The sequence below is a fragment of the Lycorma delicatula genome, chromosome 1 (genome assembly GCF_047948215.1).
Source record: "Lycorma delicatula isolate Av1 chromosome 1, ASM4794821v1, whole genome shotgun sequence".
NCBI classification, from domain to species: Eukaryota; Metazoa; Arthropoda; class Insecta; order Hemiptera; family Fulgoridae; genus Lycorma; species Lycorma delicatula.
Genome location: NC_134455.1, coordinates 295,063,212 through 295,087,104, shown reverse-complemented (window position 1 = coordinate 295,087,104; position 23,893 = coordinate 295,063,212). Strand labels below are relative to the sequence as shown.

The window sequence follows — 23,893 nt, the reverse complement described above, 5'->3', positions numbered from 1 at the left end:
TCTGTAGATTTTTTTAACACACAAATGCGTTGAAAAAGCAATAAAGGATTGATTGAAATAATCTCATCATCAACTTTAATTCTGCTTTTAGTGGTCACTAAGGAAGTTACTTTATCTTTCCTTGATAATTTTAGCTGTTTAAAATATCCATTGGTTCTTTTCATTATTTTCATACCTTCTTTGAAAGCATTGAAACAGTTGACTTTTTCATTGCCAGTAATTACCAAAAAATAAATATTAAAAAATAATTGCCAGTACCAATAAATAAAATAAGCAGATTATCAGGAAAGGGAGTGTGTTGCTCAAAAATTCTTCTAATGTAATAACATCAATATTATTCTTTTTAATTCTTGCATCTGTGGTGTCAGCTTGTTGATGCTGTTTTTGAACAATACATTACAGTAATCCTCCTTTCCTTCAATTTTAGTTTTTGTGTAAATTACTCCTTTTATCCATTTATAAACTAAGCTTTCAGTAATTACTCATTTAGAAGGGCCTCCCTCAACACTCATAGATTTCATTAAAGTTTGATCTGTGGCAATTCCTGAAAAAAAGGAATCCGAATGTCTGGCTATCAAATATCCACCTATAAATTTTATGAACCTCAAAGGATCGATTTTCGTTTGCAATTCCTTCATATCTTGTACGTATAACTGAGTAGCTTTTGTATATGGTAAATGTCCTGCTACATGAAAGAATAGTATCATTAATTCCATGGTATTTAAATGTAGTAACCAATCACCCATTCGATCCATAGAAATGAAATCTTTTAAAATGTTAACCATTTGAAAGTAAGTTATCCATAATTTAGATGTTTCATTTTTATTAACCAGTTCATCTAATTTTTTCTCAAAAATTTCAGCTATTTCTATGAAACCTTTGTTTTCTATTGTTTCTGTATTTAAACATTTCAAAAATATTGGAATTTTGTTCATCATTGATTAATTGTAGGAATTTAGGTTCGTTACTCATAAGATCTCATAAAATTTGTTGTAATAATATATGAGCATGTACTGCCCTTGCATAGGCATGCCCAGACAGTATGTGATCTACTATATTTTTAGCATACACAGAAGTGAGAGCTTCTTTAATTCCACTGCCAGCCAATAGCTCCTGTATATGACATGAGCGTATGAAAAGATCCCAATCTAATGACAACTAATATTTTATCGGATAAATTTAATGCTAAAACAATATCACGAGATTTCATATATGACAGCCGATCAAACGTTGTAACACATGTTCCTTTGTCATCAATTATATTCCCATTGAAGTCAGCATTATCATGTACAAATTAAACAAAAGTACCGAGCTGTATTTTAGGTGAATTTGTGAAAGTCACTGAAGCTTCATATAACTTTGCTTCTTTATGTGAACTACAAAAACCCAAAGCATTGCACGTATCCATTACTTTATTTTAACCAAATTTTCGATGAAGCATTACAGATAAAGAAACATGTAATGGTGATATGAAAGATCATGGTTGTACTGGACAAATAATAGTGTGAACTATTGAGGTGCATTTATTTTCATAATTACATAGATTTTCCGTCGCTTCATTTATCTGTTAAAGTTATTTCAGATAACATGAAGTGTAATGATTCTGGAATAAATTCGTGAACACTCTTAAACAATTTATCTCTTGCTGGGTAAATTTCGTTATCATAAATTTCCGATCGGATATCTCTTTGAATAATCTCACCAGCAGCTTTTAATATTCTTTTTTTTCTGCTTCCTCATCATTCGATTTTTGGTTATACCGGGTATTAGATAAAATTTCATGTGAGATTTTTAAAACAATATTTGTGTTGGAACCAGGCATACTGGAAAATAGTATATTGTCACCATAATGATTCATTAATCTTATCTTTATGTTTTTCATCCGGAATATGCTTTGTTGTTAACTTTTCAATTCTTGTAATGATAATTGGCAATCATTGTTTTCTTCAATGTATTTATAAATGTGTTTCATTGCTGCATTAACTTGTAAAACTTGAGGATGGACTTTTTTATCATGATCGGCTATTTTTGCAGAATTTTGTAAGCTGCAGCATCCTTGTGATATTTGCCTTCAACAGCTACTAAGGCCATTACACCTGATACTCTTCGAAAAATGTCTTTGCTAAAATCAGCCAACCAAATATTGATTTTAAAATCTAAATGGTTTACAATTATAATTTTACTTTGCGTTGCGACCGCTTCTTTTCTTTTATTTTGTCAGCTTCTTTTCCACAAATAAAACAATTATTTTTCCAATCAAAAGCTACTGATGATGACTTATGCAGTTTTTTCTTCTGTGAAGAGTAAATTAAGTGCCTTTGATCCTTCCTTTTAAACAATTTGATATTTTTTTGTTAATATATCTTTGACAACATACTGCATGCGCAAAAACAAATTCTGTTTTATTTAAAAAATAAAAGTAATCATCTCACTCTGCAGATGCCTGTCTTAAAGTAGGTAATCCTCTTGTAATTTTTATTATTTCTCCTAAATTCGTATTTTCTCCAGAACCAATTCCTAATTTTTTGTATATGAAGCGATTGTCAGCTTCACAGTGACATGAAGCATTAGTTAATGCCATTATCATTGGCATTAGCTTTGACCATTCTTAATGAAAATTGGCAGAAATAAATGAAAATGAAAGAAAAAATAATTTTAAGTAAAAATACATCGTTTTAATTTTTGCACAGTAATATAACTGGTAACAATTACTTGATATTTCAGAAAGTGATTACATACATATAATATAAAACTAGCTAGTAAGAAGTTTCATTATTTATGAAAAAAAGTTATACACAAACTTTTCGTGTTTAAAAACTTTTAATATATTCACTATTTGGACACAATAAAAATATTGTAACTTGTTTATTGTAATCAACAACATATATTTATCTATGTATATGCATATATATTTATTTTAAATTCTTATGCAAGTTATTATTTATAAGCAGAACAACCACGCGTTTCATTCACTTCACTAGTATTAGTGAAACTGAACTATTGTGTGACATGGCAACAGCTGCCAACACCAGAATTTGTTTGTCTGCCACTCTCCCTCTTCGACCCCCTTCAAAGGTCTTTGCTTTATACCTGAGATGTTAGTAATTTTTTTTTTTTTTTGTCTTCAGTCATTTGACTGGTTTGATGCAGCTCTCCAAGATTCCCTATCTAGTGCTAGTCGTTTCATTTCAGTATACCCTCTACATCCTACATCCCCAACAATTTGTTTTACATACTCCAAATGTGGCCTGCCTACACAATTTTTCCCTTCTACCTGTCCTTCCAATATTAAAGCGACTATTCCAGGATGCCTTAGTATGTGGCCTATAAGTCTGTCTCTTCTTTTAACTATATTTTTCCAAATGCTTCTTTCTTCATCTATTTGCCGCAATACCTCTTCATTTGTCACTTTATCCACCCATCTGATTTTTAACATTCTCCTATAGCACCACATTTCAAAAGCTTCTAATCTTTTCTTCTCAGATACTCCGATTGTCCAAGTTTCACTTCCATATAAAGCGACACTCCAAACATACACTTTCAAAAATCTTTTCCTGACATTTAAATTAATTTTTGATGTAAACAAATTATATTTCTTACTGAAGGCTTGTTTAGCTTGTGCTATTCGGCATTTTATATCGCTCCTGCTTCGTCCATCTTTAGTAATTTTACTTCCCAAATAACAAAATTCTTCTACCTCCATAATCATTTCTCCTCCTATTTTCAAATTCAGCGGTCCATCTTTGTTATTTCTACTACATTTCATTACTTTTGTTTTGTTCTTGTTTATTTTCATGCGATAGTTCTTGCGTAGGACTTCATCTATGCCGTTCATTGTTTCTTCTAAATCCTATTTACCCTCGGCTAGAATTACTATATCATCAGCAAATCGTAGCATCTTTATCTTTTCACCTTGTACTGTTACTCCGAATCTAAATTGTTCTTTAACATCATTAACTGCTAGTTCCATGTAAAGATTAAAAAGTAACGGAGATAGGGAACATCCTTGTCGGACTCCCTTTCTTATAAGGGCTTCTTTCTTATGTTCTTCAATTGTTATTGTTGCTGTTTGGTTCCTGTACATGTTAGCAATTGTTCTTCTATCTCTGTATTTGAACCCTAATTTTTTTAAAATGCTGAACATTTTATTCCAGTCTACGTTATCGAAAGCCTTTTCTAGGTCTATAAACGCCAAGTATGTTGGTTTGTTTTTCTTTAATCTTCCTTCTACTATTAATCTGAGGCCTAAAATTGCTTCCCTTGTCCCTATACTTTTCCTGAAACCAAATTGGTCTTCTCCTAACACTTCTTCCACTCTCCTCTCAATTCTTCTGTATAAAATTCTAGTTAAGATTTTTGATGCATGACTAGTTAAACTAATTATTCTGTATTCTTCACATTTATCTGCCCCTGCTTTCTTTGGTATCATAACTATAACACTTTTTTTGAAGTCTGATGGAAATTCCCCATTTTCATAAATATTACACACCAGTTTGTATAATCTATCAATCGCTTCCTCACCTGCACTGCACAGTAATTCTACAGGTATTCCGTCTATTCCAGGAGCCTTTCTGCCATTTAAATCTTTTAATGCTCTCTTAAATTCAGATCTCAGTATTGTTTCTCCCATTTCATCCTCCTCAACTTCCTCTTCTTCCTCTATAACACCATTTTCTAATTCATTTCCTCCGTATAACTATTCAATATATTCCACCCATCTATCAACTTTACCTTTCGTATTATATATTGGTGTACCATCTTTGTTTAACACATTATTAGATTTTAATTTATGTACCCCAAAATTTTCCTTAACTTTCCTGTATGCTCCGTCTATTTTACCAATGTTCATTTCTCTTTCCACTTCTGAACACTTTTCTTTAATCCACTCTTCTTGCACCAGTTTGCACTTCCTGTTTATAGCATTTCTTAATTTCCGATAGTTCCTTTTACTTTCTTCATCACTAGCATTCTTATATTTTCTACGTTCATCCATCAGCTGCAATATATCGTCTGAAACCCAAGGTTTTCTACCGGTTCTCTTTATTCCGCCTAAGTTTGCTTCTGCTGATTTAAGAATTTCCTTTTTAACATTCTCCCATTCTTCTTCTATATTTTCTACCTTATCTTTTTTACTCAGACCTCTGGCGATGTCCTCCTCAAAAATCTTCTTTACCTCCTCTTCCTCAAGCTTCTCTAAATTCCACCGATTCATCTGACACCTTTTCTTAAGGTTTTTAAACCCCAATCTACATTTCATTATCACCAAATTATGGTCGCTATCAATGTCTGCTCCAGGGTAAGTTTTGCAGTCAACGAGTTGATTTCTAAATCTTTGCTTAACCATGATATAATCTATCTGATACCTTCCAGTATCGCCTGGCTTTTTCCAAGTGTATATTCTTTTATTATGATTTTTAAATTGGGTGTTGGCAATTACTAAATTATACTTCGTGCAAAATTCTGTAAGTCGGTCCCCTCTTTCATTCCTTTTGCCCAGCCCGTATTCACCCACTATATTTCCTTTCTTGCCTTTTCCAATGCTTGCATTCCAATCTCCAACTATTATTAAATTTTCATCTCCTTTTACGTGTTTAACTGCTTCATCAATCTCTTTGTATACACACTCTACCTCATCATCATCATGGGCGCTTGTAGGCATATAGACGTTAACAATCGTTGTCGGTTTAGGTTTTGATTTTATCCTTATTACAATGATTCTATCGCTATGCGTTTTGAAATACTCCACTCTCCTCCCTATCTTCTTGTTCATCACAAAACCTACTCCTGCCTGCCCATTATTTGACGCTGAGTTAATTACTCTAAAATCACCTGACCAAAAGTCGCCTTCCTCTTCCCACCGAACCTCACTAATTCCTACTATATCCACATTTGTCCTACCCATTTCCCTTTTTAAATTTTCTAGCCTACCAACCTTTTTCAAGCTTCTAACATTCCACGCTCCGACTCGTAGAATGTTATTTTTTAATTTTCTGGTGACCCCTTCCTTAGTAGTCCCCACCCGGAGATCCGAACGGGGGACTATTTTACCTCCGAAATATTTTACCAAGGAAGGCGCCTCCATTATTGCTATGTGAAAATGCAGAGAGCCACATTTTCTTGGAAAAAAAGCAGCTGTAGTTTTCCATTGCTTTCAGCTGCGCAGTACTCAGAGGACTGAGTGATGTTGATACGGCCGTTTAAGTCGTCCTGACTCACGCCCCTAACAACTACTGAAAGAGCTGCTGCCCTCTTTCAGGAATCATTCCTTAGTCTGGCTCTCAACAGATACCTCTCCGATATGGTTGCACCTTCGGTCCAGCTACTCTGTATCCCTGAGCACTCAAGCCCCCTCACCAACGGCAAGGTCTCATGATTCATAGAGGAGGATGTTAGTAATATGTTATAAAAAGGTTGTCTTTTATGAAATTCAATTTTTAAAGCAAAAAAATACATTTTATAATCATAAGTGGGATATCTTAAGTAATTAGTATTATTTCTTTAAATAATTAAAAAACATAAAGCGCAAAGAATTATTAGGTAAACATTTTATTATTATGTATAAAAAACATTATGCAACAGTTTTTACTTAAATTCATTTAGAATATTCTGGTTCCAATGTATAAATCTAAGAGCACTCCACTAAATTTTATTTTTACTTTATTTTGTACCACCTGTCATAATATTCAAAAATAAAAAATTGAAATGTTGAGATAAAAGCACATAAAATAAAAAAATTAGCTGACACCGCACACTTTTTTCTGAATTAACTGTATGTTGGATACAAATTTATAGAAATGAGGATTATTTTTGAAAATCATTCAGTTGTTTAATGATTATAAATATTATAAGACAAAGTTAAGTTTTATGTTGTTGTTTACGTGTTTGTTGCAGTTATGTTACAGTTAAGTTTTATGTTACTACTACATAATTGATATACATATATATATATATATATATATATATATATAAAAATACAAAAGTTTATACAATTGCTTTCAAATTTTTAGGATACATTTGTGTTATTCCAGGAAAGGTTTTAAGCCGTAGATCGAGACCCTAGTCCCCTTGGAGGTTAAGATGTTAAAGATAAGATATTCATTAAAAAAAAAAAAAAATTAAATCCTTTTACTTCCATTATATTTCCATCATTGTGGCAGCAGAAATATGAGATAGAATTACTAATTTATTTTTCTTTAATGAATATGTGTAAAGTATTTAATATTCTCACAACCATGAGGATAATGAGCATGTCGGAGGTTCAAGGGGCAGAGCCCTCTGGCTAGACAGTCGGATGAGGGAAGCGAGCCCTAACTGACTGTATATATATATATATACATACATACACACAATTATTTTTAAAGAAAAAAGTTAATTGTTTAATTTTAGAAAAGTACATAATACATTAAAAACACACAATACATTTTAATTTAAGTATGCATAACACATTTAAAAGTAACAGAATAACTCATTAGAGTAATGTTTCACTTACTAGCCAAATCAATGCAGGATTCTGTAACTCTTAAAAAAAATTTTTTTTAATAAATATGGTTTTTAGAGTATTTATATATATATATATATATATATATATATACACTTTATCTAGTTGATTAAATTAAAAATTTTTTTTTCTGCACCTTATTTGAAAAGTTCATTTTGCGTAGAGATATTACAGATATTTTACTTAATTTTAAGGTGAAGGAATATTCAACTGAATTTTTCTTTCCCTGTTACATCTATAACAGTAAAGATTGGTCCAAAAAAAAATGATTGTGCATGTTGTTTTTTTCTTTTTTTCTTGTAACTTTGGATCCTGTTAATTGATTTTCTTCAAATTTGGTAGACAGGTACTACCTTCAGGGGGAAAGAATGTATTAAATCTTTGCAAAAATTGAAAAAAGGGGTGAGGTGTTTCGGTTGAAATGAAATCGCAAGTCTTTAACTTTAACAAAAAATTTTTCTCAACGAAGTTTTTTTTATGATGATAAATGATCAAAACCTTTTATTTATTATTCATTCTCTCCCCAAAAAATAACTTACATTTTTCTTTTTTTTAGCTATATCTTGCTTCAGAAAAGGAATTAATAGGAGTTTTTGCATCTATATTTTCTACATCAATAGGCTTTCAAAATTTTGTTGCTCATTCCACTCCAATGGTCTGTGGTAACAAAATTTTTTTTATTGGAATCATTGTGTATCAGGCAAATAAGTTGGAATCTGTATATCTATGATTGGTTACAAGTTGCCATAGACAGGCCTGAAAGGGTTAAAAACTTTAAAAAAGTATTCACAGATACTTTTCCCTAAAATATTGGTTAGAAGTGGTAACTGTAATTGTTGTTCTCAGTATCACTCCTAAGCCACTAATATAATTAAAATAATTTATTAGCAATTAAAAATAAAGTCATCTTTCTTCAGAAAACATTATCATTACCACCATAGTTTCATACTGAATATACTATACACAATACGTTGTCTTATTTGATTAATTCTAACTGAATAATACCTTTTAAGTATCTTCTCTTTATTAATCAGTTTACATTTTTCTTCTTTAAATTTATTTTTTAGTTATTTACAGAACTTAAAAGTTATTACTTACATTTGTAAATCCTGTTAAAAGCCAGTTGCTTTTTTACAAATTTGAATACTAGACAGTGGATACAGGTGTACTTTCGTAGTTGGGGTTCAATTAACACATCTCAGGAATGGTCAGCCTGGGTCAGTACAAGTCATTTACATGTCATCCTCATCTCATTTGGCACGGAAATGTTGCTAATTGTTTACTAGTTGAACAGTTGAAATTTCAGTTTTCAGATTTGAATGGAAATATCCATTTTGACCATCCCTGAATCCATTTTAACTAGTTTCAGGGTGAAGTATGTATCTCGCATAATTCAAAAATGATTAGCCATAGAATGTTGAAATTTTGGATTTTGTACTGTTGTAACATGTGGTTATGAACCTCCTTTTTTGATTGCAATCGACTGGACCTAAAGTGTCCCAAAAAAAACCCAAAATCCAAAAAAAAATTGAACTTTTCTTTTGCAGTAATAAGCCCACATTGAGAGCTTTTCAATGATAATATCATAAGTGGTACTTATTTTCATTTGTTGCATCGTTATAACCAAATAAAATTTTAATTAATGAAATATTTGGATTTTACAAGAGGAAGGCACATCAGTCAGTGTTCAAATCCAACTTAATCTCCTTTTTTTAACTTTTTTTCTTTTAATTTAAATATATTGACTTATTAATAATTATTAACCTCCAATTGAAAAAAAATCAGAAGTTATTAGTGAAATAAAATTTGATGTACTTTTCATTTTAATTCAAACATTTTTACAGAGATTAATAATTATTAATAATAAATCAACATATATAATAAATTTAAAAAAAGTCTAAAAAATATTTGTATATAAAGTTGGATTTGAACCGATTTGTGCATGGTTACAGATCCGACACATTCTCACTTACACCTCATAATTACTTGAGTGACATGAAACAAAATTAATATATAAACTAATATAAAATGCTGATACGGACATCACACAAAAAAATGCTGATAACGGACATTACTACAATGCAATTATTTAAGTCTGCTCTTTATTAAAGAATTGGAGGATCGTATCTCATTTTCAAGTGAAATAAGTTTAAATGAAGTGCAGCAAAAAATGTGTATATGTAATTTAATAGATGTATAAGGGTCATGTGGTGTCCACATCAGATTTTTTTAACACATGTTCTACAATGAAAAAATAACCATTAATCTTTTTGTTTAAATATCTAAGGTTTCAAAATATTGTTTATAAATGCCATTTTGCAATATATAAGAATTATTTTAATCATTGTTGGAAAAAATCCATTGGAAAAAATGTACATGTAGAATTAGATTTGGTAGGAATAATTTGATTTGTCACATGAGTTAAGTTGGCAGAATCATTAATATAAGATGTTTGATATAAATTCACTTTGGAGATGTAATATTAGAAAGGATTTATTGATTATTAAAAAAAAAATCTGTTGTGGAACCACAGACTTCCTTATATGCCTATTAAATTACATATACACATTTTTTTTTAAAATGAAAAGTACATAAAATTTTATTTCATTAATAATTTCTGATATTTTTTTATATTTTTTTGTTATTGAATTATTATTCATCATTAATAAATCAATATATTTAGATTGAAAAAAAAATAAAAAAAAAAGAGATGAAGTCTGATTTGAACCAGTGTGCCTTCCCCTTGTAAGATCCAAATATTTCATTAATTAGAATTTAATTTGGCTATAACTCTGGAACCAGTGAAAATAAGTACCATTTATAATATCATTTTCAAAAGCTCTCAATGAGGGCTTATTACTGCAATTAAGAAAAAGTCCAAAATCCAAATTGTTTGGGAATTTTGGCTTTTTTTGACATTTTGGTTCAGTCGATTGCAATCAAAAGAGGAGGTCCATAACTAGATGTTAGAACAGTCCTAAATACAAAATTCCAACATCCTACAGCTAATCGTTTTTGAGTTATGCAAGATACATATGTACAGACATCATGCTGAAACTAGTCAAAATGGATATTTCCATTGAAATCTGAAAACCAAAATTTTCTGCGAATACAATAGTTCCTTATACGAAGTACAAAGAAGTAAAAAATTGTTTTTTTTTAATTATTTGTTAATATATATATATATTTTTTTTTTTAATTGTTACCATTCAGGAGTGGTACTGTAAAAGAACTTTAAAATAAATATAGATGTTAATTATTTTATTGCATCTTAGTAAAAATATAAATTATATATATTACTTAAGCTGCTGATTCTTTTTTCTGGCAGTATAATTATTCCTTATTTTCTTTCTTTTTCTGTTTAGCCTCCGGAACCACCGTTAGGTATTACTTCAAAGGATGAACAAGGATATGTATGAATGTAAATGAAGTGTAGTTCTGTACAGACTCAAGTGACCATTATTGAAATGTGATAAATTGAATCCCAACCACCAAAGAATACCAGTAACCACGATCTTGTATTCAAACCCATATAAAAGTAATTGCCTTTACTAGGATTTGAACCTTAGAACTCTCAACTTTGAAATCAGCTGATTTACGATGACAAGTTCACCAGTAGACCAACCCGGCGGGTTAAATTATTCCTTTATTGCCTTCTGTAAACTGTAAGTAGAATTTTTTTTAATTAAAAAAACAATTTTTATTAATTGTTCTTTAACACAGCTTTTTTCTGATCATATGTTTGATTTTGATTTTAGACAACACCAGTACAATATGTGATGGAAATGAGTGGTGCTGGCAAATTTTATACAAATCAAATTTTAAAGGATTGGGAGCAGACGTGAGTAAAAGCAAATTATCTTGTAGAAATTATAGATAAATTTCTATTGAGATCTTTTTATTGTAATTGTTATCAATTTAAGATTGTGTTCTCGAATAACTGATATTTTTTTAGTTGCATGTTGATCTTATAATAAATCTTATAAACCTGTTGTTTGTCTTTTTATTTGTATAGTATATTAAGATTTTTTTTATTCACTAACCCTCAGTGGTAAAGATGACTGAACATACCTCCTATTTTTTTATAAGGTTAAAAAAATATTAAAAACTACTCAGCCTATAATGATCATTATTAGTGTTTTCAGTTTATTTAGTATTAAAAAAATCATTTAAGAATTGATTAAATGGAATCACTCTTAATGACTAACATTAATATTTTTGGTATATTTTAAATGATGTTAATTTATTTTAATTTTTTTAAATTTTATTTCAATTATAGAGATCAGAAACATGTTAATTGGGCAAAGGCGTGGGTAGAGACTTTATCAGAGTTACAAAAATACATCGAACGGTATCACACAACTGGTCTAGTTTGCTCTGGAACAAAAAGTGGTGATGGTGCCCTTCCACAACTTGGTGACCTTGGACTTGATTATACAATTGATAAATCTGCATTATTTGCTGAAATTAATCAAGGAGAAAACATAACTAGAAGTGAGTATATTTTATTTATTATTTTTTTATGGGATGAAGTTTTGTAATACATAAATAAATAAAACGGACATGGTTTTAAATCCATAACCTATCTTTTAAGTAAAAAGCCATAAACCAGTAATCCTACAACAATTTCATTCTTAGTTTTCAACATTACTTTCTAATGAATTTCTAAGTGAAAGGTTATTGGTTAATAAAAACTTTGTTAAAAGTTTTATTTTACTACTCTAAGTATACTTACACTTAGTAGTATAATTTATTTACATTAGATGAAAGCATGCAGATATTCATTCAAACTTGAAAATATAATATGAAAATGATTTATAATAAATAATATACTATTAATATTTAAAATAAAAAATATCTAAAAATTAACAAAAGTGGAAGATAACAATAAACGAAATAGGTTGGATTAAAGCAAGTTCCCAGTAAAACATTTTAAAAAGCAGTTTGAAATAACAGCTTAAATAAAGAAATTATGAAACAAGCAAATAAGAGGAATTGCACATTCCTCTTATTACTTATTACTCTGTTACAAAGATGATGATGTGCACCCTCATCATCTTTGTAACAGAAAATTACATGAATTTTTGAATTTTTTAATGACAATATCAAGACCATTGCTAAAGTCATTGTACAACTTACTTTGCCAATTTATTGTGTTAATTGGCAAATAACTAAATAGTATGGAATTACAATACATAAAATACAAGCTGCCATCTTATTAACATTCTGAGAACACAAAAACTGATTTGTGAAGTGTAATTAAATAATTTAAGTAAAATATACAGAGTAAAAGCAATAAATATAATTCCTCATTCCTAATCCTGTAAAATGTATTTCTCAAAGAGTTTATTTTAGATTCTTTCAAGCTTATAAAGTATAATTTGGATTCTATACAATATATTTCAAGGTACTTCAAACAGTAACTGATTTTGATTACACGCATTTTTTTTAGAAAATCACCATTACCTCCCAACCACTAAAGAAAAATAGAATAGAAGGAATAATTCAGGAGACTGGTTATATTAATACTCACTTAGTAGTGATGTATGTTGTGTCAACTGTTTGTTACATACAATCTCAGTTCTATGTTTTCAGTTTATAATGATTAATTGAGTAAGTGTCTAATAAGGGATTATTTTGAAATGTATATGTTAAAATTTTACATTTTCCTGTAATAAAAAATGTGCTATTTGAATTGCACTATCTGTAAATTGCACATCACAATCACCTTTATTCCTCATTTCACAAAAATTTTGACATCAACAAACATGAAAGTGGTGGTAATTTTAGTGGTGATTGAAAGTGGGACAATTTTATTCAACATATTTGTCCATGACGCAGCTAGCAAAAGAAGCCTTGAGTGTTACTGCGAGTTCATATCATAACAGGATGATTATTAAAAAGAACTAATTAAAAATACAAAATTTAACTAAAGGAAAATACATGATTTTTGTAATGCGATATATTAATATAAAAAACATGTAAATTGAAAAATTAAGTTAACTAAATAGACTTAAATACAGTTTTATATATGTAGTTTTTTTAATGTTAAGTAGTATATTCATTTATTTTGTTGTATAATAATATATTAAATTTATTTTTATTAGTATGGATTATTTTTTTATTTCAATTTGGTAATCTAATCCTTCGGGCAGGGAGAATGTGAAGTTGTTCATGTTAAGTTGTATGTATTGACGGGTGGACGTGACAAGTCTCGCAGCGCGCAGTGCTTGCTTCAGAACTTCATAACACTGCCATCTCGGAATGTTTATTTAAACAACTCGCTCTGTGTTATCACGAGACTTCGTTCTTCTTCTTTGTGTTTTTGTAATTGCGTAGGATTGCATATTGGTGATGAAGTACGATTTTGTTCTACAAAGTTGAATGCTTTTTTTTCAGTCAGTTGTGTCAGCTGTGAGTAAATGAAAATGGCCGGGTTAAGCACGTCGCGTAATCTTACGTTGGAACAAATTATTGAATGTTTAGATGAGTCGTGTGACAGTAACACATTAGAATATTTGATAGTGACGAAATTGATGAAGATTTTGGGCCAAAAAATCGTAATGAAAACAAAGAAGATTCTGAACAGAGTAGTGGCGATAGTGATGACTATATTGATATACAAGTGAAGCGTAAAAGAAAAGACATAAATTGGAGATGGGAAAAAGTGGATGATTCTTTTGCTGAAAATTTGGTTTAAATTGGTGTAACAGTTTTGAAGCTATAATTTTTTACTTTTAGTACTGTAATACAGCTGCTGGTTGGGCATTTAAATTACTGGCAGTAGGGTAGGGCTTTAAAAATGTAAATACCGGCTTGAAGGGTTAAAATATTACATAGTGTTTCACCCATTCATCTATTTCTTTGATTAGATTACTTTTTATTATTTGGGTGTTAAAATGATTGGGGGTTTTGTTAGAAAATATATTGGAGTAATATGAAAATTGACGTTTGCAAACGGTTAATTTTGAAAAGAATGTGGTATAAGTATTTTTTAATTTTTTTTAAAAATTAAGCTTTGCTTTAGTAGAGACATTTTTATGGAAATAATTAGGATCAAAAGTACACTCTCGAGCTTGCCTTTGCTAAATATGTCTTAGTTTAACTAATGGTAGATTAAATAAAACTTGGTATCATACTTATATAACCATAATATTTATTTAAAAACATAAGTTAAATAATATAAAAGGTATCCTTAAAAAAAACTGCAAATACTCCACTAATGTGAACAATTGCCTTACATTTCCTTGGAAAGTAATGGTAAGTCAAGTTTGAACGTTGTTGTTTTTAATTTTAGGCACGATTCCAAGTTCTCATTGATAAGCCGATTTCTTAATTTACACTTGATAAAGTTCACGCTTGAAAATAATTGTTCGCATAAATATGTAGACCCAAATAAGGAAAGAACAGCAAACACTAGTTTCTTTAGTCAATCATACGAGTCAGGAATACTATTCCAGGTGTTAAAAATCAACATATCTTCCCTCTGCAGATCTTTCAAAGCAGACTACTTGTGCTGTAAACTTAATTCACATTTATTTTTCTCCAATAGCTCTAAATTGGCACAGCTGCCAATATCAGTATTAAAGGGTGAAAAATTTATTTGTGTTACCATGGCATTCAGAGGTTTTTTTTAACAAAGGCTAACGTCACTTTGCCTTTTCTAAAGTCTTTGAATCTACTGAGAAAAGCTTCCTTCATATTTAACAGTGTTGTTCTGAAATAGCAAATATCAATATTAGACTTATTTTCTCAACAATATTTCAATAGGCGTGTAAAGCGAATTAGAGTTTCTCTTTCAAAATCTTCAGCAAAAAGCAACAATTTATTTTCGAATGAAATTACTTCTAACATCGAAAAAACTGTGTTTCCTTTTTCTTGTAACATACGATTAAGCTGATTTAAATGAGAAGTAACATCCACCCTGAAATAAAATTTCTGGATCCACAGATTGTTTGTTAGCTCTGCATAGTGAACACTCTTCTCAAGAAGAAATGCTTTTATTTCAGTAAACAGTGAAGCGAAACGTTTTAAAACGTTTCCTCTCGATAACTAATGAACCTTGTTATGCAGCAGAAGATCTGCATACCTATTCTCTATCTTGATTAGAAATTCTTTAAATTAGCGATGGTAAAGAGCTTTAGCTACAATGGAGTTGATAATCTTAATCACCAATTCCATTACTTTGCAAATTTCTTCAGGAAATTTCTGCGCAGATGCTTCCTGATGAGTAATACAATGGTAAGTAAGTATATCGTGATTAATTTTTTCTTTCAAAATAGCGACAAACCCATTTCTTGTACCTGTCATACTTTTCACTCCATCTGTTGAATCGAGGCAATTTTTTTAATGGAATTTGATGTTTTTCGAAGCACTCAATTACAACATTTGCTATATCTACTCCACGTGTTTGTCCTTTGAGTGGCAATACTCCCAAAAGTTCCTCTTTAGGGCCTGTGGAGATAAATCTCACATAAAGAGAAACTTGCACTGTGTCATCTATATCACAAAACTCGTCAACTGCTATTGATAGAGTTGAGGCCAATTTGAGATCTTCAATTTTTGGTTTGTTATGTTTGCAGACAATTTTTTTGTTCTATCTTTCACTGTTTTAGCAGACAAAGGTATCTCTCGCATTTTTAAAAAAATGTCTGCTTTATTCTTAAAATCTCTAAAAACCTCTTCGGATGCACTTATAAAACAACTTTTTATATAGTCCCCATCCGTATGTGGCTTTCCTCTGTGAGCAATCTCCTGACTAACTACAAAACTTGCCATACTAACATTGTTAGAAGATTGCACCCAGTGATTAAAAACCAAAGCTGACCTTTCTTGTCTCCTCTGGAGTTTCTTGAGTGCTTTCTTCCTTGCATCACCAACCGGATATTTGGTACTAAATGGTATGTGTTTAGGCGTAAAGTGTCTTTCTAAATTAGATTTTTTGTTACGTGCCATTTTTTTCTTGACAAATAAGAGAGGTCGGAAGACCATTTAAGTTTTGGATAAACGCAAAGTTTTCTGTCCACCCCACTTTGAATTCACGGGTTCATCTTCTGTTTTTCTTTGCTTTTTCTTAGTAGCCGGGCTGGGCACCTAAAAAGATGTTGCATTTTGAGTAAAAATAAAGCATTAGACACAAATATAACAAAAGTAAAGAAAGATCGTTAAATACCTGCAGAATCTGTAGATGGAAAAATACATATAACTGTATTAAAAAGATGATTAACATATGTACAACTACTAATATATATAATTTTATGAATTTAAAATATATACGCTTTTATGTCACTCGAAAGATTTACGGATTATAATTTAATTACTGGGCTGTAAGACTGCTGGCTGAGTGCTGACTGGGCTCGCTTGCACAACTCATGCAAGAATCGCATGCGCCCTCCCCCATGCCGTCGTCGCCTGACCGACCGAATAATATTAAAACAATAAATTCAGAAAAAAACATTTTGTACCTATGCTGCTTTGTTTGTCGAATTGCTGCCCGCCGAAAAGTATTGTAACTACAAATAGTTAAAATACATTTCGGCGCGCAGCAATTCGACGGAGATAATGATACACATGTTTGTGAGCGACTATCCGTTTGTCGCTTTCTAAAAATGTACATATTTTCTATAGGCTTGCGTTTCAAAAATGTTTACTCGTCTCTTACAAGGCAAGTTAATAAATAATATTTCGTGCCTGCACTAAACATTTCGTGGAAGAGCCGGAGTCAAAGAGCCGCATGCCGCTCATGAGCTGTGGTTTGCCGACCACTTTTCTAGACTATTATTATAGTGCACAATATATAATTCTTATTATTTCAAGATCTTCAATCTTGTTTATTTCGTAAAAAAATATGTACAAGGTTTAGTCTTGATGATAAATACTGTACACAGACATTCCATTACATGTGATCGTACAGTATTATTCTGAGATATTTTATTGACTTGACTTCATCTATTAACTGATGACAGTTACTATTTATCAATTCGCTATTATTTACTGAACATGTATGTAGTTTCAGTTGAAATTCACAAGCAGTTTGGCAATTTAAGTATGCGAGAATACAAAATATATTTTACATATATTTTGTCTTATTTAGGTTGAGCATAATAATATGGCTTTCAAACCAAGATTTTACCATAAGTAATCCACGGATAGCACTCATATACTTCATCTCACTTGTCGCCCAAAAAAACCAAAATTGTGTCATCAGTGAAAGATATGGTTCAGTTTTAAAAGATTGTTGAGATGTATTAGAAAAAGTATTGGCAAGAGAACAGTGCCTTGTAGTAGTTCGAAGTTTGTGGATTTTCTGTTATCACTGACATTATTTAAAGTCAGAATTTGAGTTCTACCCTTATGGTAGTTTTTCAAACAGTTCTTTTACTGGTCCTCGTATACCACAGTTATTCAGGTTTTGTGTTAAAATTTTGTAAGGAATTGTGAGCTATAGTGTTATTGTTTTTATTGAAATTGTTAATTATTGTAGTTAAATGCAAAGCTACATGTTTTGTTGAATTTCCAGAATGAAAGCCATGCTGATTTTTATGTATAAAATTATTTTTATCAAGAAACTAATATTCTGTATATTAATATTTTTTCAGTTGCTTTAGAAAAGTTACTTAACAGACTTATTGGTCTCTAATTTTCCAGTTTGTTTTTATCCCCTAATTTATGTATTGCAATTATTTTGGTTATTTTAAATTTAGTAGGGAAATATCCTTCAATAAAGCATCTATTTATTGTGTTCAAGTAGTTTTCTATGTAGTTACTTATTTCAGGCAAGAAGCATTAAAGCTATCAGTTTCAGGTGGTGAGTATTTTTTAAATATTTTATTATATTTAATATTTCAGTAATATTTGTTGGGTTAAAAAACAGGCTATTAATAGATGGTGGGGTAATTGAAAGAGGTAGATTTAAGTTATTTGTATTTTTTAGTATCGCATTTGCATAATTTTCTTCTATACTTGTAACGTATTTATGTAATTTAGTAGATTCAGTTTTCAGTTCTGTAGTTTATTTTTTTCATATTTACTATTTCATTAATACATTCCCATGTTTTCTTAATATTGTTTTTATGTAGTTGGAAATTATATTAAAATGATGAATTTTTGCCTTCTTTATTATATCGTTTATTGTGTTTCTATATTAATTATAATAATCTTTTAGTATTGTATTAACAAGTTATTTTAATAATTTACAGTGCATTTTATTTCTTTCTCTCATTGCAGCTACCATGCTCAGAGTGATCCATTGGTTTACTTTTTGGTCCTCGTGGTTTATTTTTATGTTATATTTTTTACATTAATGTTTATTTAATTAGTAAGTTTATTAATAAAATTCATTACTGATGTATCTATAGTGTCAGTATTGCATGTCATTCCAATCTCTTTTATCTAAACTAGATTTAACTTCATCATAATTTATTTTATTAATAATATTTATCAACTGTTTTCTTATCTTTTACAAAGTTTGTAAGTTTCATATGAAATGAAGTACAGTAATGGTCAGTAAGAGCAGTCCTCAGGAACACCCCCATCACATCACTTTGCCCAACAGAACCACTCTTAAAGAAAATACAGTCGATGTAGCTAGTTGACTGCATTTTCATCATCAAGACTGTTTTGTAATTGTATAGGTTTGTTTATATATGACTTAAATCTATATAGTTGCATAATACTAAGAAATTCATTTATCAGGCTATTATTCTCAAGAATATTCAAATTTGTATCTCCTATTAAAATTATGTTATCATCCGTCTTTATATTTTGTAGATAAGCATCTAAGCTAATCAGGCAAGAAGAATGTATGTTCTGGGAAGGCAATCTATAAACAGCAATCAGTTTATGGTTCCCATTATCAATTCTAAAATTAATGCTAACTGAATTTGCATTTTCTAACTCTATTTTTCATTATCTTGTGTTTAACATTTTTATTTTTAAATAAACATATACCATCATCCTTTGTGACTTTATTATTTTTAATGGCTGTGTTATAACCTTCTAAACTGAAATTACATTCAATGTCATCACCGATCCAAGTTTTGATCAATATAATAATTTGAAACTTAAATTTATTATTACTTAAGTAAAAACAAGTTCAACAAGATTTTTTCTTATACGTCTTTTATTCATATGTAGGCCATAGCCTCAGTAATAAAAGTTAAAAAAAAAAATGGACAAGTGAAGATTAGTCAGTATATTTCTGCATAAGTAGTTTTAGTAATCCAGAAGAAACTGGAATAAGGAAGGGTAAATTATGGAAAAGTTTGGTGTGAAAAAATCCAATGTTATGTTTGCAGTTCTACGAGTTACGATTTTTCAGTTATGATTACTGAAATTAAATAAAAAATCAGTCTCATAGTGCATACTTTACCACGTCTGATATTTAAATGCACATGTAAAATAAAACTTAATTTTAAACCATTACTTTTAAGTTTAGCTGAATAACCAATTTATTATGAAGTACTTGGTTCAAAATGTTTATTTATTTTTTTTTTTTTTTTAACGAAAACAATAATCAGGTATCTTACGTAAATAACTATTAAATCTAATCTGTTGCTTGTTTTGGAGAATTGTTATTATTATTTATAAAACTTATTGTTTGGTTTAATTTCATATCAGATTTGAAGAAGATTACTGCTGTAATGCAAACACATAAAAACCCTGGACTTAGGTCTGGTCCAGCTCTATTCAAAGCTTCTGCATCTACAGGAGCCCGTACAACAGCTCTTGTTAAACCTCCTGCTGCAAATAAACTACCTACTTTTGCTAGGTGTGGAAGGAAGTGGCTTGTTGTAAGTGCCAAAAGTTTGCTAATTTTAGTTAAAGCCTAAGACAGATATGTGTTGCATAGTCATAATCTCCAGTTTTACTGAATGCCAAAATGTTACTTGTTTGCTTTCTGCAGAATTAAATATAAAATTTCTTCCTAATTATCTTTTAAAATAAGTATAAAATTTTTGTTATCTTTATCCATACCATATTTGGGAGTGAAATAACTACTTTATACATACAATGTTCAACTGTATATTCATTCAGTTCGGTTTTTTAAACTATTATTTATTAGAAACCCACTTACCATACTCCCTCTTTCAACTTTTATTAAACAAACTGATAAAATTATAATAGTTTTTTGTAGATTGATTCATCTAAATCCAGTCCTGGAACCTTCCGATTAGTTTAATAATACCACAAAAGATAATAAAAATTTCAGATTTTTTTTTCTTAAGTCAAATAAGCTTCTTTAGTAGATATATTTTTTATAAAATAAATTTACATTTAAAAAAAGAGAATATATAAATAGAAAATCTGGCATATGCTATAATATTCACACAGAAGTTTGATTTAGAGGGAACAAGAATGAAATGCTCCCATTTCCAGGGTTTTTTCTTCATTAGATGTATAATTATGTTTATCTTACATTATTTTTTTTTGTCTTCAGTTATTTGACTGGTTTGATGTAACTCTCCAAGATTCCCTATCTGGTGCTAGTCGTTTCATTTCAGTATACCCCCTACATCCTGCATCCCTAACAATTTGTTTTACATATTCCAAATATTGCCTGCCTGCACAATTTTTTCCTTCTACCTGTCCCTGCAATATCAAAGCGACTATTCCAGGATGCCTTAATATGTGGCCTGTAAGTCTGTCTCTTCTTTTAACTATATTTTTCCAAATTCTTCTTTCTTCATCAATTTTCTGCAACACCTCTTTCTTCATTTGTCACTTTATCCACCCATCTGATTTTTAACATACTCCTACAGCATCACATTTCAAAAGCTTCTAATCTTCTGTTCTCAGGTACTACGCTCCAAAAATATACTTTCAAAAATTTTTCCTTATGTTAAAATTAATTTTTGATATAAGCAAATTATATTTCTAACTGAAGGCTTGTTTTTTCTGTCCTATTTGGCATTTTATATCACTCCTGCTTCATCCATCATTAGTAATTCTACTTCCCAAATAACAAAATTCTTCTACCTCCATAACCTTTTTTCTTCCTATTTTTACATTCAGTGGTCCATCTACATTATTTCTACTACATTTCACTACTTTCGTTGTTTCTGTTTATTTTCATGCGGTAGTTCTTGCGTAGAACTTCATACATGTCATTTCTTCTAAATTTGTTTACTCTGCTAGAATTACTATATCATCAGCAAATCACAGTATCTTTATCTCTTCACTTTTTACTGTTACTCCACATCTAAATTGTTCTTTAACATCATTAGTTCTATGTAAAGATTACATATCTAAAAGATACAAGATCTACATATCTATAAGATTATATATCTATGTAAAGATTCTATGTGCTAGTCATATGTAAAGATTAAAAAGTAATGGGGATAGGGATCATCCTTGTTAGACTCCCTTTTTTGTTACGGCTTCTTTCTTATGTTCTTCAATTATTGCTATTGATGGTTGGTTCCTGTAAATGTTAGCAATTGTTCTATCACTTTATTTGAACCTTAATTTTTTTAAAATGCTGAATATTTTATTCCACTCTACGTTATCGAATCACTTTTCTAGGTCTATAAATGCCAAGTACATTGGTTTGTTTTTCTTTAATCTGAGCGCTACAATTGTTTCCCTCGACCCTATACTTTTCCTGAAAACAAATTGATCTTCTCCTAACACTTCTTTCACTCTCTTCTCAATTCTTCTGTACAGAATTCTAGTTAAGATTTTTGATGCATGACTAGTTAAGCTAATTGTTCTGTATTCTCAAATTTATCGGCTCCTGCTTTCATTGGTGTCATGACTATAATACTCGTTTTGAAGTCTGACTCAACTTCCCCTTTTTCGTAAATATTACACACCAGTTTGTATAATCTATCTGTCACTTCCTCACCTGCACTGTGCAGTAATTCTGTAGGTATTCCATCTATTCCACGAGCCTTTTTGCCATTCATATCTTTTAATGCTGTGTTAAACTCAGATCTTAATATTGTTTCTCCCCTTTCATTCTCTTCAACTTCCTCTTCTTCACCTATAACTCCATTTTCTAATTCATTTCCTCCATATAGCTTCAATATATTCCGTCTACCTATCGACCTTTCCTTTTGTATTATAAATTGGTGTACCATCTATGTTTAACACATTATTAGATTTTAATTTATGTACTACAAAATTTTCCTTAACTTTTCTGTATATTCTGTCTATTTTACCAATGTTCATTTCACTTACCACTTCTGAACACTTTTCTTTAATCCATTCTTCTTTTGCTAGTTTGCACTTCCTGTTTATAGTATTTCTTAATTGTCAATAGTTCCTTTTACTTTCTTCATCACTAGCATTCTTGTATTTTCTACGTTCATCCATCAGCTGCAATATATCCTATGACATCCAAGGTTTTCTACCAATTCTCTTTGTTCCGCCTAAGTTCACTTCTTCCTACTTAAGAATTTCCTTTTTAACATTCTCCCATTCTTCTACATTTTCTACCATATCTTTTTATTCAGACCTCTTGTGATGTCCTCCTCGAAAATCTTCTTTACATCCTCTTCCTCAAGCTTCTCTAAATTCTACCGATTCATCTAACACCTTTTCTTCAGGTTTTTAAACCCCAATCTACATTTCATTATCACTAAATTATGGTCGCTATCATAGTCTACTTCAGGGTCTTTGCAGTCCACAAGTTGATTTCTTCCTTAGGTCGATGAAGGGAGCGGTGTCGAGCGAGGAGGCCAATAATGTCATATCATTGCGTAAGGGCTGCAATGAGGAGCTACATGTTAGGATCGAGGGCGTAAAGAATGCAGAGAACTTTACCACTTTACTTAGGGACAAGGCGGCTGATCTGCTTGTGGATCTTAAGAGCAGAGCTAGTAGGAGAGCAGTAGTACACATCAGGGTTGTGGAGATGGATACTGCTGAACAGGGGGTGATGGCCGCAATAGCCAATAGGATTGGCCCTAATGAAGATTTTAAGATATCGTCAATCAGAAAGGGTTTTGGCGAGACTAGAAATGTGTTGGTTATCACCTCTTGCAGAGCTGCATGTAAGTTAGTCGAACAAAGGCTGAGGATAGGGTGGATAAGTTGTAGAGCCTACATACGCGAGGATGAGGAAAGGTGCTATCGATGCTGGGGAACCGGGCACAGGAGGCAAGACTGTAAGGGCCCGGATAGGTTGGAACTCTGTTTCAATTGTGGAGGTCGAAGCCAGAAGATTGTAGACTGCCAAGAACCAAAGTGGTGTCTTGATTGCGGTAGCAAAGATCACAGGACTGGGGCATGGCTATGTAAGAAAGATCAGCATGTATAAGACATTATTTGCAAATGTAAACAGGAGTCTTCTTGCACATGATTTGGTCGCACGAGTAGTAGCTGAGAAAGAGATCGACCTTCTCGCAGTTGCTGAGCCTAACAGATACGAAGCCGCTAAATCTAGTTGGATAA

At 30.7% G+C, this 23,893-nt stretch overlaps 1 protein-coding gene across 2 annotated transcripts in view; it reads left to right on the top strand.

Moving 5' to 3' along the window:
* LOC142333070 (adenylyl cyclase-associated protein 1-like) overlaps positions 1-23,893 on the top strand; it is a 160,148-nt gene that overhangs the window by 116,141 nt on the left and 20,114 nt on the right. For both annotated transcript variants that reach the window (XM_075379898.1, XM_075379902.1), the window contains 3 exons: positions 11,257-11,339; positions 11,778-11,992; positions 20,117-20,289. In XM_075379898.1, coding sequence (XP_075236013.1) covers positions 11,257-11,339; positions 11,778-11,992; positions 20,117-20,289 — 471 coding nt within the window. The remainder of the gene's footprint in view (positions 1-11,256; positions 11,340-11,777; positions 11,993-20,116; positions 20,290-23,893) is intronic.